The sequence below is a fragment of the Rosa chinensis genome, chromosome 5 (genome assembly GCF_002994745.2).
Source record: "Rosa chinensis cultivar Old Blush chromosome 5, RchiOBHm-V2, whole genome shotgun sequence".
Lineage (NCBI taxonomy): Eukaryota > Viridiplantae > Streptophyta > Magnoliopsida > Rosales > Rosaceae > Rosa > Rosa chinensis.
This window is the reverse complement of record NC_037092.1, coordinates 26,858,991-26,875,057: the sequence shown is the minus strand read 5'-3', so window position 1 is coordinate 26,875,057 and position 16,067 is coordinate 26,858,991. Positions and strand designations below refer to the sequence as shown.

The 16,067-nt window shown below is 40.3% G+C and overlaps 1 protein-coding gene and 1 long non-coding RNA gene across 4 annotated transcripts; one reads left to right on the top strand and one right to left on the bottom strand.

The window, feature by feature from the left end:
• The first annotated feature begins 9,952 nt into the window (after positions 1-9,952).
• On the top strand, positions 9,953-12,824 carry LOC112203544 (protein DETOXIFICATION 18). 2 transcript variants are annotated; one of them, XM_040507218.1, is made up of 8 exons: positions 9,953-10,232; positions 10,554-10,792; positions 10,904-11,448; positions 11,702-11,788; positions 11,881-11,937; positions 12,030-12,280; positions 12,378-12,496; positions 12,585-12,824. In XM_040507218.1, exons 2-8 carry the CDS (start codon positions 10,706-10,708, stop codon positions 12,732-12,734), a joined length of 1,296 nt encoding a protein of 431 aa, XP_040363152.1. In that variant the 5' UTR covers positions 9,953-10,232; positions 10,554-10,705; the 3' UTR covers positions 12,735-12,824. The 2 variants fall into 2 exon arrangements, with proteins under 2 accessions (XP_040363152.1, XP_040363151.1); XM_040507217.1 differs by having other exon boundaries at positions 10,550-10,792.
• A 2,221-nt stretch (positions 12,825-15,045) lies between these two features.
• On the bottom strand, positions 15,046-15,854 carry LOC112167088. Of its 2 annotated transcripts, none has more exons than XR_005799166.1 (3): positions 15,766-15,854; positions 15,611-15,676; positions 15,046-15,264 (listed from the first exon to the last, which is right to left on the bottom strand). It is a non-coding gene; the product is annotated as an uncharacterized LOC112167088 (long non-coding RNA). The 2 variants fall into 2 exon arrangements; XR_002923591.2 differs by having other exon boundaries at positions 15,046-15,202.
• Between the last annotated feature and the right edge of the window lie 213 nt (positions 15,855-16,067).

Genomic DNA, 16,067 nt, shown 5'->3' with positions numbered 1-16,067 from the left:
TGAGGCCTTCGAACCATTCTCATCCAATTCCTTAGCTTCTTACTTCTTCTATTAAAATGAAGATCATATTGTTGGACCTTTCTTCTATTGATTAATAGGCTAATAGGCAAGTGAAGATTATATTGATGCACGATTGTTCATTAATTAATAGGAGTACCTTGGCTCTTTCTTCCATCACATGCCTCCACGTTGTATATTTGACCGAGAAGAAACAACGTAGGCTCTCTATCATCGCTGTTGAAAAGTGTCGTACTTTGGCCAGATCCACCTCTTACTCTAATGAAGACTTACTCACAGAGGATCCCCTCTCCACAATCTCTTCACAGTCTTCACTACTCCCAGACACACATGATCGCTTGAATTGATATGAGGTTGTGCCGAAGATGAGGTTGAGAACGGTGAGGCACTGGAGCAGATCCACCTTTCACTAGTCGGACGGAAGACGACGATGACGAACACTCCGGCCGATCTCTTGACTGTTGGCGCCCATCCTAAGCGAGACGACGACGCCGTTTAAGCACCATGAAAGTGGAGAAAAACGAGGAGTAGGGAGAGAGAGACGGCGTGGAGGGGAGAGGGAGAGGGAGAGGGAGAGGAAGGGAGAGAGAGACAGAGACAGAGAGAGAGAGAGAGAGATCTATATCGGAGAGGGATGAGAAAGAGAGAGAAGAGAGAGTCTACCGGATCGTGTTGGAGAGAGAGAGAGGAGAGGAGCAGCCATGGCTGTAGTTATTTAATTATGTTGAGGGTAGAATAGTGATTTTACTTTAAATTGGGTGAGTGGGAATAAAAATCTGTTGCTAGGGTAAGTGGGATAACTTTGTCACATTTTGGTGCTTTGGGTCAAGGACCCAATAAAGAAAGTTTGTGATTGAAGTTCTTACCAAATTAAAGTCGACTGTTAAACTCCCTACAAAAACAAGGGTACATATATGATGAGATTATTAAGTAGCAATCAAAAGTCTATAGTTGAAGAACCTCTTTCTCCCCATTTCGACTATTTAGTTTGTATCAACATTACCTTATTGATATATATTTTTCTCATTAAAAGCACTGTAACTAAAGTGCTCCTGAAACCCTAAGGCCACGTTCGTTGTCTGGTGCAAAATTGGTCTCGTCCAGCGGCGCCTGGGCGTCGGCAGTGGCCTTCGGCTTTACCGCCATCTTGAAGAGTGCTGCCGGATGGGAGATCGATAACTACTGCCCTTGGGACTCTGTCGGAGAGGGTTGGTGGCAGGGATCAGACAAATCGGCGCCGATTTGGGTTTTTTCGATCGGTGGAGGTGCGGGGTTGTGGGAAACCGGATCGGGGACTGTGTTTGTTTGGTGGTGATGCAGGTCGACGATGTACTCAAGACGGTTGGATCGCTGCCATGGTGGTGTAATCGTGACGAGGCGGGTTGGTGGCAGGGATCAGACCAAACTAGGTCGGAAAGTGACGCACGACGAGGTTGGGAGCAGATGGTGGACTGGGCCCAAGCCAGGTTGATGGACCATGTGGATCTTCTTGGCTGACTACCCTATTGGGCTTCTGGTTGTTGGGCTCAGGTTTCTACCCTAGTCCAATAGCCTCTAATTTGGGCTAGGGTTTAGGCTCTTGGCCCAAACCTATGTTATTAGTTTTTTGTCTAATTACAATAAATTTCTTGTATTAGGAACCTAACTAGTGTAGTTTGCTTGTCTATTCGCTATGTTTTTTCATAGCTTATAGGCTCGTTTTTAAGTGAGCGATTAGTTCAAATCTAGTTGGTCTATCCTATATACCACTGTGGCTCCTCCACGAATCCTTGTTCTGGCCATTGTTATGTGTCAGCAGGTGAGTATGTAATGGTCTTCTTGGCATGCGCTATTATCAATGAAATTAGCATTACTTCAAATAAAAATTACCTTATCGATTTTCGTCAGCAACTCCGCTGTTTTATTAAATTATTAGTAACTTTTATCATATTTCTATTGATATTTCTAATTAAGTGGAAGAAAATGATTCCTGATGTAAGTGAGATTCCAGCCTTTGCTTTGGTACGTACTTCCTTGTTCTATATTACCACCTTTTCTATTCTAGCATTTAGACCAAGTGCATAATACAACTATAGGTACTATTGCTAGCTATATTGTGCCAAGAAGATTTAAGCATTTTTTATGCTATCAAAGATTTAAATTATTATTCATTAATCAGCTTTAAATTATTTTTCTCAAAATTCAAAAAGTTAGCAGAATAGCATTGGAAATTTTTGCATAACATATACTAGAGAAAGAAATCCACCGCTGCCTCTTTGGCTTGCCAAAGGTTTTGTGATTGTTTATCACATTTAAAGTCTATGAAGTTCTCTAAGTACTATTACTGCAGATATGTGACGAAGTTTTAATGGTAAAAGACTATAAATATAGAGAAATTAATCATACGATTTAAGAGTGGCGCATGTATTTTTGTGCAAATATTGTGCCATTGTTTCTGGAGTTTTATGCTACAAAGACAACCCAAAGCTCCCTCTTTCTCACTCTCTAATCGTCTTTCAATTTCAGAACTCCTAAAAAATTTCCACCAAGTTTATACTGTTAACCGGTAAATCATCTCCTTGTATGTTTTAATTTTTTTATCATTAATTTTTTTTTTTTTTGTAATGTTAATCACGTCACAATCACCATGAAACAAAAAGACCTCTGGTAGTATTGTTGCTATCCTACATATACTTGGTATATGTAGGATCATGATATTACTAAGAAGTCCGGATCGAAATCTCCTTATATGTTTCATGTTTGTAACAGGAAAAGAAGGAAAAAAAAATCAACTCCAGATACATATTGGGTGAGGCTATTACCACCCTATAATTTTCTTTAATTGTTCACCCTACTTGCTCGTTACACCCTACATTTTAATTTCAATTATTAAATTTACTTATCCAACCCATTTATCTTTCCAGGAATATCCTCCATCATATGACATATCAAATTAAAAAAGAAATTTTGTTTAACCAAAATTTCTCATTTGTTCAAGTAAATATCTACTTTGTGTTTACCTCAAACTCTAGGTTACTTGACCTAGTGGTAATAAGGTTTTAATTAGAGATAATCTCGGAGAATCTTAGAGATATTTATTGATTGTATGATTATATTTCCTTATACAATTCAGATTCTATACCTTGTAATCCTCTATATACTATTATGAATGAGAACACACAGCAATTCTCTCTAAAATATCAATTCTCTACAACACGTTATCAGCATAAAGCCCTAACCCTGAAACCTTAAATTCGTAGCCCTCATATCCCAGCACCCTCCGCCGCCCACCTTGAAGCTCTCAACTCCAAGAGTCCAGAACCGGTCGGAAAAACACTGAACCGGCATCCGGAAGTGACAGAAGTTTCCCTGCCCGGTTCAAAGCTTTTTCCTCATCCTCAGACCGCCACACTGCACCATCAGAAGAGTTTTGATCCCAAGTTCCCGAAACCGGAAAAATTATTCCCGGAACTGGCCAAAATATACCCGGACCGGCCACCTGAACTTGCTGCACTTTTGAACCGCCGCCTGCATCTCCAGCTCCTGCCTCAAGCCTTGTGCAACCCAGCCCAGAAGAATCAGAAGCAGTCCGGCCCAGAAGCAGAAGGAGACCAGCTCGGCCCAACAGCAAAATAAGCCAAGCACTCGGCCCAGAAGACCAAGGAGCCCAGAAGCCCACCGCCACATCAGCACTGTCACGTCAGCTCTTGCGTTCAGTTAGCAGCCACGTCAGCAGCGGACCCCAGCGCCTCGTCAGCACCGGTCAACTTTCCGACCACTTTTTAAGCCACTTTTCTGGCATTTTTCCAGCGACTTTTTCAGACCAAATTTTCAGACGACCTATTTAGAGGTATTTTTTTCTAAAAGTTCCCCTTTTTTTAGAGTTTTTAATTCAATTTCTCTTCTTTTTTATCGGGGACTTGCAACCTCCCTTCTTCTACCCCAATTTCTACATCATAGGGGAGATCAAATTAAGCCGAACTGTGGGGGTTCGTGCTCACTCCAAGCTTAGAGCTTGTAGAGTCCTCCAAACTTTGAGTTTGTTGAGATAAAACGATCAACCACAAACATCATTGTTTCGATCTAATCCAACCCCTCTTGAAATCAAATTTCTTGGAAACGACTACGCTCGGAAATTCCTAATTTTTTGAAAGCGACTACGCTCAGAAATTTTTATTGTTTTTCGTGGTAGCCTTTTCTCTCCGAAACTAACCCTAATCTTTTGTTGTTTTTCAGGATGAATAACCTGAACAAGTTGAGCTTCGCTCCACTAGAGACAACAGGCGCAGGATACCACAAGTGGGTCCGTGATGTGCGCCAGCATCTTAAGGCTGATGGGATCCTAAGTACGATCCAAGAGCCAAGTCAGAACTTGCTTACTCCTCAACAAGCTGCCACTTTTGAAGCAAATAGAGCTAAGAGAGAGGCCAATGAAGCTAAATCCATAATTCTCATGACAAGGGACAAGAATGACGCGCTTCAGAATGAGTACCTCAATGAGGAAGACCCCAGAAAACTGTGGGTAGAACTCAAGCAGCGTTTTGGCAACGTTCGTGACTCCCTGCTTCCTGATTGAGAAGTGAGATGGCATAGCCTCCGCTTCTGTGATTTCAAGTCTGGACTTGACTACAATTCAGAAGCACTTCGTATCAAGTCTTTGATGGAATTCTGTGGGCAGAAAATCACTGATACGATGTTGATCGAGAAGACTCTCTCTACCTTCCCCGTCTCTGCATTGATGATAGCCAAGAACTATAGGATTGATGTCAATGCTGGACACATCACAAGATTTCATGAGCTTATCGGAGCCATGAACGTAGCTGAAAAGCACGAAAACATACTTGTGAAGAACTATAACTCTAGACCCGTGGGAGAAAAGCCAATTCCGGAGTCTAATTATAGTCGCGCCCCTAAGGGAGGGTACCAGGAGCGAAACCCTAAGGAAAGGGATTATTTTGGACGTTTTGGTCCATATTCTAACCCCAAAGAGGAAGGAAATCGCCAAGATAGGCGTGCACGGAACAGTAGAGGCCAACGTGTGAAGAGAGAGAGAGGAAGAGCCTCCGGCTATGGTGGTGGCGCCACCAAGGATCATAGCCATCCTCAACGCGCCCTAGGCGCACCTCAATCAAGGGAGCCTGACCATGATGATGCTTGTTTTCGATGTGGAGCGTCCGGACATTGGGCTAAAGCATGTAATGCACCCTAGAATGTTGCTAACGCGTACAAGACGTATCGTGAAGAAAGGGAAACAAATTACATGGAGCAAGAAGATCAAGATGATGATCTTGCTCTAAGGGTTGAAGACTTCAAAGGCCAAGATCCAGAGACTGGCAATTTCGATTAAGTCTTTTTATTTTCCAAGAGATGTAATAGGCAATTGCCATATATTTTTGTAGTTAATGCCAATGGTTTAGTCTTTCTTCAAAGTAGGCTAACCCAAAGTAAGTGTGATGTCTAAGAAGGTTCTGAGATTAGTGGTACTTAAGCGAGTCTTGCTCCATCGACATCTCTCTACTCACCTGGTCACATTTATTTTGGAATTACCGAAAGAACTTAGACGACTACCATTGTTTTGCATTAGCTAGCATTTTGGATTAGATTTTCATTGGTCAAAGAGACAATGATGTAACTCTGTTGACTTATGAATAAAATTTTGAGTTCTTTTCATTATGACTCCATTTTGATTCTGAGCGTATGACTTTGTGAGTACGATGGCTGGGCCATCAGTATTAATTCAAGTACATGGAATAGCCCAAGTTCCCCTTGCCAAATGGCACCTTGATTATTGTCACAGAAACTCTCTACGCTCCTAGGGAAAATCGCACCTATGAATAACCAACGGATTCCATGAGAAAATGCATATAGAGAATGGAAATGAGTTCCTTTGCAATTCCTCTAATGATTGCGAACAAAGGCGCATCTTAGAGAAGTTTATGTGTCTCTTTAGTGGACTCTATGTCACTATTCGAGCTATTAAATCCAATAAAGTTATGAGAGAATATCTCTTGGATTTAGATACATATTGGCTTTGTCACGATAGGATAGGTCATCCTAGTCATAATATGATGGTCCGTCTACTAAAGACTTCACACGGACATCAATTATCTCTAGCGAAACGAAGCATGAATCAAAAGTTGATTCCTGGACCAAGTGTGACAGCCGCTGCAGCCTATGGCGCCGCCACCAGCCTAGGGCTGGCACAGTCCCTATCCATGACTCCATGGATGGCGTACATCATGGTGAGGGCGCCCCAGGTGATGCTGCAATCCCCAACTTTGCTTCAAATAGCGTTTCAGACGCGCAGGCCTGGCCACAATCCTCATTGGTTGCTTCTAAGGCCTATCGCTCAATGTACAAAGCATGTTCCTTAGGGAAATTAGGACTGAGACCGTCCTATGCGAAGACAATAAAATTACTCATTCTATTCTTACATAGAATCAATGGGGATTTTGTGGACTAGTTCAACCAACTTGCTGACGTTTAAATATCTCATAATGTTGGTTGACACGCAAACACGCTGGTCACGTATTGTGCCATTTTCCACCTGTAAATGCTGCTTATGCTACATTCCTAGCACATATCATACAACAACGGGCTAACTCCCCGGAACATCCTATTTATTCAGTTGGATTTGACTATGCTAGAGAGTTTACATCGAAGACTTTCGATGGTTATTGCAATGGGACTAATGTTGGACATCATATTCCCATGTACAAACCCAAATGGTCTCGCGGAAACTACTACGATGGTAGTCCGGACATTGGTAATGCGCACCAATCTCCTCATATCCTCTTGGGGTGATGCAATATTGCATGCAACTATGCTAATTCGTCTACGACCCACTGCCACTCAATCTACCTCTGCATTACAGCTAGTGACTGGGTACAAGTATCATACTTACGCATATTTGAGTGTGCCATTTATGTGCCAATTGCGCCACCACAATGCTCTATGGTGGGTCCTTACAAACGAATGGGCAACTCAGTTGGATTTGAAACTCCAACAATCGTCCGCCACTTAATGCCTTACAAGGCGATCTCCTTACTGCTAGATTTGCGGATGTCACTTTGATGAGACAGTCTTCCCGTCGTTAGGGGGAGATAAGAACACAGATGTTCAGCAGGAACGACAGGAATTGTCGTGGTCTGTCCCCACTATGTCTCATCCCAATCCCTACTAAAGTGACGAGATCACACATCTGCTGCAAATATGCCTGCAAGGAAGTACGTCGCTACGAGAGGACATAGCGCCACCCTACACAGAGGTAGGCATGACGCCAACACCAAAGAGAGTGGCACTCTAGAGTTATAGGCCTTAGCCCCAGCTAGGATGAGTGGGAGGCCCGTGGATTCAAAGGATACTTTGGCACATTCCTATCCTTTGATCATCAAGACTAAAAAAAAAAAAAATAAGTCTCATGAGAATCTTCTGGATTATGGTTATCGTTGGGGGACGCCTTAATGTCAGAACCTATTCCTGAGAATATAGAGCTCTATGAAAATTACACTAGTGTACATGAGACGTGGGATATAAACTCTATCATAATTGATGATGTAGTTGCGCATTTCATTGTGCATGAGTTTGTTGAGTCCGATGATATTGAACCACGCTCCGTTGATGAATGAATGCCAATGTAGAGAAATTTGGCCTAAATGGAAAGATGCGATCCAGGTTAAGTTAGATTCTCTAACGAAGATGAAGGTTTTTGAGCCAGTGATGCAAATACCTCCTAACATAAAACCTATTGACTAATGGGTCTTCGTTTGAAAGCGTGATGAGAAAAAAGAGATGGTAATCTCGCCTTATGGCGCAAGACTTCTCACAAAACGCCCTGGAATCGACTACGATGAGATATCTTCTCTCGTAATGGATATCATTGCACTTCACTGCCCTGTCAGTTTGGTAGTTTCCAAATAACTGATAATGCAGCTTACGAATGTGGTCACTACGTATCTCTATGGGTATCTAGATATGGAATATACGTGAAGGTTCATGGTGAATTTCGTTTACCTAAGTCAAGTGGCTCTAGACCACGGAGCATGTTTGCAATAAGATTGAAACGCTCACTAAAGTGACTACTTGGGAAGGGATATGCCCGCACGTTTCCATAACAAGTTTCCGATTCTATCACGGTTCATGTTGGACATGATCTTCATTGGAAGCCAGAGTTAAGGGAAACCGTTGAACATTTGAAATCCGAGTTTGAGATGAAGGATTTTGGGAGAACACGATTATGTCTCGATTTGGAACTTGAGCATCGTGTTGATAGATGCTTAGGAATTTTGACAAGGTCAAGCCTTCAAACACCCTCATGATCGTCCGTAGTCTTGATCCTAAAAAGGATCCTCTTCGTCCAAAGGATGATGACGAAGATGTGCTAAAGGCAGAAGTATCTTACTTAAGTACAATAGGCGCATTATTGTACTTAGCTCGATGCACAAGACGGGACATCTCATTTGCAGTGAACTTGTTAGCTAAGGTATAGGTTTGTGCCAACGCAACGCCATTGGATTTGTGTAAAAGATATCTTTCGGTACTTGATGTACGATTGATATGGGCTTGTTCTATCCCTAAAGAGAGACGATGGATTCGGACCCATCACACACCAGGAACGCCGCCAACACTGGCCTACTTCCTCTATCCCCATCCCAAAACAACATGTGTTTTGGAAGGTTTTGCTGATGTTGGGTATCTCTTTGACCCACACAAAGGTCATTCCCAAATTGGTTAAGTGTTCACCACGCGACGCCATTGGATTGGTGTAAAAGATATTTTTCGGTACTTGATGTACGATTGATATGGGCTTGTTCTAATGGATTCGGACCCATCACACACCAAGAACGCCGCCAACACTGGCCTACTTCCTCTATCCCCATCCCAAAACAACATGTGTTTTGGAAGGTTTTGCTGATGTTGGGTATCTCTCTGACCCATACAAAGGTCATTCCCAAACTGGTTAAGTGTTCACCATGGGTAAAGACCGTGATATCTTGGAAGTCTACAAAACAGACCCTAGTCGCTATATCTTCAAACAATGCAGAGATTAATCAGATTATTACTCTTCACGAAGTAGTTCGTGAATGTTTATAGATTGGATCCATAATTACACATGTTCGAACAATTGTGGTTTGAAGTCTACCACAGATGAGTCTACGAGCATTTAGGATAATGCTGCTTATTTTGAACAAATGAAGCAAGGCTACATCAAAAGCGACATCACTAAGGATAATTAGCAACAACAAACTCTCCTCAAGATCAAAGTGACCTAGGTTCAATCTGAGGACAGTGTGGCAGACTTGATCACTAAGTCATTGCCTAAATTCCACTTTCGAGGAACATGTTGGTAGCGTCGTTTGCGGAAGTTATCCGAACTCCCATGACCGTAGTCATAAGGGGGAGATGTCTACATGTAAATCTCGAAACGTGAAGGGTGTGTTGTGCTCTTTTTCCCCTTCGACCGAGGTTATTTTTGTTCCATTGGGTTTTTGTTACTTGGCAAAGTTTTTAACGAGACAATGAGAGAAGCACCATTTTTGGGCAAAACAAAAAGAAATTGAAATTTGGATGGAGAGGATGAAGATTAATGTTATCAAAAGAGAAATTAAGTAGTTTTGTATTTAATTAGTTATGTATTTAGTTTTCATTAAAGATTTAAATTTTAGAAAATTAGTGTACTTATTAGTCATTTTGCATTTGGGCAATATAGTCTTTCAATAATTCAAATATTTGTAGGGTAAACAAAGAAAATGGTAGAGTGGCAATAGTAGCACGTATACATATTAGTCGTATATAGCTCTACTAGTACGTTGATGCATTGAGTTTTCTTTTTTTGATGAAAGAAGCATTTCATTAAAGGGCAAAGCCCAAACAGAGCCCAACACTGCAAAGGCCCAGATACAACGAAGCAAATAGAAAGGTTTTGTTTTATCACCGTGACACCGTCTATAATAACAACCAAAAACAGAAATAAAAACAGCTGGTTCCCCAGCTCAATAGGACAGGGAAGGCCATCGTTCCGGAGCACCAGAGTCACGGACGGTGATGGCCTATTGTCCCGTCTGTTAAGACCAGCCATCCGATTGGCAAGCGTGGCCGCTTCGTGAGCATCTCAATTCGCTTCACGGAGAATCCATTCCCAGGAGACTTGATCGAACAACATGGCGCCTCTTCTGATTTCATCGATGATAGGGGAAGTTTTCCAGTTTCTGCATGGAGTTCGTTATACTAAACTAGTGAGACTTCCCCATAAAATCTGAGCCATCTTCTAACTCTGTTTGTTTGCTTTTTTCTTTTCAAGAATTTGAGTTGGTTTTTGTGACCCAACTACAACCGTTGCACGTAATTGCATGCATCCTATAGACATACACATCGAAACCCTAGTTGCGTAAAAATACATGGTCGGCATTGTTGTTTTTGAATTGCTGCACCAATATGTTCAAATAAAAATTGGAAATTGGAAAATGACGAATTTCTGTATTCTGGGAATTCGTATGCAAAACTTTCACAGTAGTTTCAATTTGAAGACATTACTAATGCACCTATACTATAGGCAGGTGTCAACGAAGAAGGCCATGGAGAAGAAACATCAACAGGAACATGTTGTAAGATACTATTAGACGTTGAGGAGGCTAAGGAACAGGTCTTGTTTTCGTTGCCAGCAATTCTCACCAATTTATTCTTCTCCTTGATCACATTGGTGTCTGTCATGTTTGCTGGCCACCTTGGTGAGCTTCCCTTAGCTGGTGCAACCTTGGCCAATTCATGGGCCAATGTTACAGGTTTTGCATTTGTGGTAAATTCTCAGTCGAAATGTTCTCTTGCTAGACAGTTTGACCACTTAACATGACACAACGTTTAGCAAGGGATATACCTATTTTTATTTGTGTATCACTTCTTGGTGTAGGTTGGATTAAGTGGAGCTCTTGAGACACTTTGTGGGCAAGGGTTTGGTGCAAAGTCATATAGAATGTTGGGGATTTATCTACAAGCTTCTTGTATCATATCTTTCCTATTCTGCTCCATCATATCTGTAATTTGGTTGTATACAGAACCAATACTTATTTTCCTCCATCAAGATCCTCAAATTGCAAAATCTGCAGCTCTTTTCTTGAAATTTCTAATTCCCGGATTATTTGCATATGGCCTCCTGCAAAACATCTTGAGATTCCTTCAGACACAATCCATCTATGTCATGCCAATGGTCTTCTCCATGATCTCCATTGTAATTCATATTGCCATCACTTATGGTTTAGTACATTGGACATCTCTTGGTTTCAAGGGAGCTCCACTAGCAGCTTCAGTTACTCTGTGGATATCGGTTCTTATGTTGGCCTTCCATGTTAGTTTTGCAAAGAATTTTGAGCATACATGGGAAGGATTTTCATTAGAACCATTCCAATATATCATGACTGGTTTGAAACTTGCCCTTCCGTCTGCAACAATGGAATGGTAAGTGCACCTCCTTATATGTTTCATTACTTTATCTTGATCTAGTAATAAACTCGATTGCACTATATCATATCTGACAAGTATTGGGATTCAAAATTGCAAATGCAAACAAGATTCTACATGATCATCAATAAAGCCTATTGATAGTATAGCAACATAACATTTGAAACTGTATCTGTTTGTGAACATTGCATCTGTTACTAGTGCTTGACGTTTAAATAAGATTACATTTTCTGTTCTTTTATCACTTTAGTTTGGAGGAGTGGGCTTTCGAGATTCTTGTGTTTATGGGAGGATTGATGCCAAACTCGACGAGAACAACTTCACTACTTGCAATGTGGTCAGCTTCAATTACATTTTTCTGTAGGTTTTTATTGCTTCAGCCTGTTAGTTCTGTCTAACTCAAATAGCCACTTTTTGATTATTCGTCAGTGTGAACACACAAGAAATTGGTTACATGGTTACATATGGCCTCAGTGTTACTGCTAGGTAAGTGGAGTAAAACTCCCAAGTTTTTCAATTCCTTCCAGTTTTACGATATATACATTGTTTATAACAGAGTTCACATATTGTGGTAGCAGTACAAGGGTGTCAAATGAATTGGGGGCAGGCAACCCAGGTCGAGCAAAGAATGCAATGCTTGTGACTCTTAAGCTCTCACTGATTCTTTCTTTCACAATTGTTCTGGCTTTGACATTTGGTCACAATATCTGGGCACGCTTCTTCATTGACAGCAGTTCAAATTATTCAGTACTGATAGAGGATTTTGCTTCTATGACACCACTTCTTGCAGTTTCAATAATTCTTGATTCCTTGCAAGGTGTCTTTTCAGGTGAAGATTAACAGTCGAGATTTTCTATTTGAGCTTTGTTTTCTTTAGTTTTCTGGTTATTTCTTGGTGTAGATTTAGTGGTTATGGTTATATTCAGGTGTGGCAAGAGGATGTGGGTGGCAGCACTTGGCTGTGTATGTGAACTTGGGAACATTCTACTTTATTGGCATGACAATTGCTGGTCTTCTTGGATTTGAGTTCAAACTTTATGCCAAGGTAATCAAATTTATATAGCAAGTTCATTCTTCTTTTGTTTCAGAGTTCAATTCATTTTTTTTTTTTTTGTGGTTTAATTGGGGTGCAGGGCTTATGGATTGGTTTAATCTGTGGTCTCTTCTGTCAAGCAAGCACACTGTTGTTGATTACACAGCTCAAGAAATGGACATCTGATTTCTCTCAAAATCCCAAAGAAAGAGAACCAATTTTGGAGCCTAGCTACATAAGTGTGGCATAGATCTATGCCTCATAAATTGTAAAATGTTGAGTTACTATGCTTTAAAAGTTGGCTTTTTAGTTCACAGTTCAATTCAAAATATTTTTGGTTGCTTTTTTGGTTTAATTTGGGTGCAGGGCTTGTGGATTGGTTTAGTCTGTGGTCTCTCCTGTCAAGCAAGCACACTGTTGTTGATTACACAGCTCAAGAAATGGACGTATGATTTCTCTCAAAATCCTAAAGAAAAAAAATACCAATTTTGGAGCCTAGCTAGATAAGTGTGGCATAGATCTATACCTCATAAATCGTAAAATGTTGGGATTTCCTTAAAAGTCCCTCAAATGTAGAGCATTCATCAAATTGTAAAATAAAATATGAAATAATCAAGCAAAGAATAATGTTATTATGAAGAGCGAAGGTCAAAGGTTTAGATGGAAGTAACCAACTATATGTACAAGACATGGCTCTAGAGACTGAAAGTAACATTATACAAGTACAAGATGCGCATCGAATATTTCCAGTACGTCAAGACATTTCACAAAGCAATGCAATCTGAAACTTAAAAATGAGGGGGTCCCTAGTAAGCTTTATGCTTTGAAGTTGGGAGCATCAAGTACCACGGATTACGGAATGCCAATTCTTGAAGATATGAAGTTGCACTATGCTGTTCTTGACAAACTCAAAAAATGAGGTTGTCCCCATGCGATATATCTAGTTGGCTTTGCGACAATCTTTCCAACCTCTTCCCATGTGACAGCGATCATAACTAGATCTGTACCCTTTGGATTCATACCTTTCTAGAGGAAGTTTAACGAGCCATGATCTCCCAGTGGGATCTTGAATCTTCTCAGTCTTCTTACTCGCAAGTCCTTTAACACGCGTTCATCTTCATTTGAGTTCACATCGTCTTCGACTCTTCGTCTTCGTCTTCACCGGAGAGAGTTCACATCGTATTCGTCTAATTTTGTCTTCATCTCAGATGGGTAAGTGACGATGTAAATTGAATTGCATCGTCTTCATCTCCATACTTCATCTCAGATGTGTTCGACTTCGTTTTCAGTTCACATCTTCGTCTTCACGAAATTGATGTAGATTGAATTAAATTTTCAATTCATTTGGGTGTTTCTAATATAATTTTTCTTCTCCCTGTTAAGATCGTACCATGGCTGCTGATGGGAAGGCCGACTCCGACATGTGCTCGTCCTCCCAGACCACCAAAGAGCAAGAGGAAGGCTAGAAGAGGGCTGAGATCTGGAAAGAAAAAGAAAAAGAAAAAAACACATGTATTTTGGGCCCGAAAGCCCTGAAACCCGGCCCAAAATGAAATGGGCCGGTCCCTATTGGATGTAAAACGGGCTTTGGCCTTGAACCATAAAAAATGGGCCGGTCCCGGGCCCAGCAAATGATAAATTGAACCCGGCCCGTGCCCAACCCTATCTAAAAGTTGATCCTTCACAAAACTCTGCCAACCATTATTTAATAACAGGCCATTCTCTCTCCTCTCTAATTCCACATCCCAGGGTTTTCCACTATGACCTCTAAGAGCACATTTGCAAAGTGATCGTCCAATGATCACTACACCAAAAACGGTCTTTTACGGCCCATCATGTGCGCCGTAAAAGCCTATTTAGAGGGCACAAAAACACTCTGTAAAACCTCGCGCCGTAAAAGACTCCATGTCTTTTAAGGCGTGCAAAAAAGCGTCATAAAAGAATAATTTAGCATGCCGTAAAAGTGGTTCCACAAATGTCATTTAGGTCATTTACAGCCTACATTACATGCCGTAAAAGACCTCCCTATTAAAGGCGCACACTGTATGTGCCATAAAAGAGTGACTAAACTTCTATTTAAGGCACACACTACGCGCCGTAAATAAGGTCTGTTCAAACAAAAAAAAAACAAAAAAAACAAATTTCTTTTTGCTCAAATGTCATAATCATATTACCCTCACTATAGTTAATTTCATTTACAAAGTAACAAATGGAAATGTATTAGTAGAACTCATTAAAACAAATATTTGAAGTTACCTAACTACAAATAAGGAATTTAAGCTAATTCAGTGTTATACTATATATAACTCCCTCTGGTTTCCTTTCAATATGCTTCTGCTTCAATTACCATGTCCTTCTCTTCTCTCCTGAGCTTTTATTCTTGTCACTCAACTGATAGCTAGTATTGAGCTTGCATCTAACTTGTCAACATACTTAAAATCACCACCCTTATTGATGAACTGAAAATGAACTCAAAATTTCATGTTGCGTATAATGGAGAACTTATATATCTATAGAGTTTAGCATTTATACTATGTATAGATGGATAATTTTTACCGTGCAACTTTTGAAGATCCTAAAATGCTCTCAGCTGAATATTTCTTTGGCTCATTTCCTTCTGCTTTCTCCTTACTCGTTTACGCCCTTTTCTACCACCATCAAACTTCAGTAAATTTGTATGTTTGAAGAAAAAGTCACAATCTTGCCAACTCCCCTTCACTTTGCAGACAGAGAAAAAAGTCACCTGTCACCATTATGCACTTATCTTCTACTTCCTTGCTCTAGTGTTCAATGATACATTAAAAATTATTTCCACAAGAATTTTATTGTATCTATGCACATAATTACTTGGGAGGGTATGGTGTAATTGCTCTCTGACACTGACAGAAATATGCAAAACCAAGACACAGAGTGCTACTATAGTATTACTTATATCCCAAAAGCAAGACATTCCATGACATCAAGTTGGTAAATATAGGTGCAAATGGGTTCAAAAGACATTTAAATTGAGAAGCAAAGTTTTGATCTAGCAATGACAATTAAGATACAAAATCATCTAAAATTACAAACATAACCAGACCATTTTAACGAATGAACCGTAAAATCCAAGCTAAGAAAGAGTAAAACCTCCATAGTTTTTATTATCTGAGTCATAACTCTTGTCTGGCTAAAAAGATAAAACACCAGGAACACCTGCAGTATATGGAGCATTTAGTCCACAACATGTAAAAAAAAGAAACCAAATGTGGGCATACTAAATTTCATTTCGTTCATATACTAACTTGCCAGATTGCTTGTAGATTCTTCATCAATTTCACAACAGAAAGATTTCCAGGAAACATGATATATACACATTTGTGCATCTTTCTCACTACAGACAAATATATTACACCAATAAGCAAAAGTAAATAATAGAAGGAATCAAAAAGTAAACTCATAATAATATACTTACTTTCCCAAGACCTTTGTTAGTATTTGAGCATAATAATAAACCATTTGCGCCTTTGTAACAACACCAATCCCCGGTTTATCCATTCAAACAAGCTAGTGTTTGGTATTCCCAAGTGCATATAATAGAGTTGGA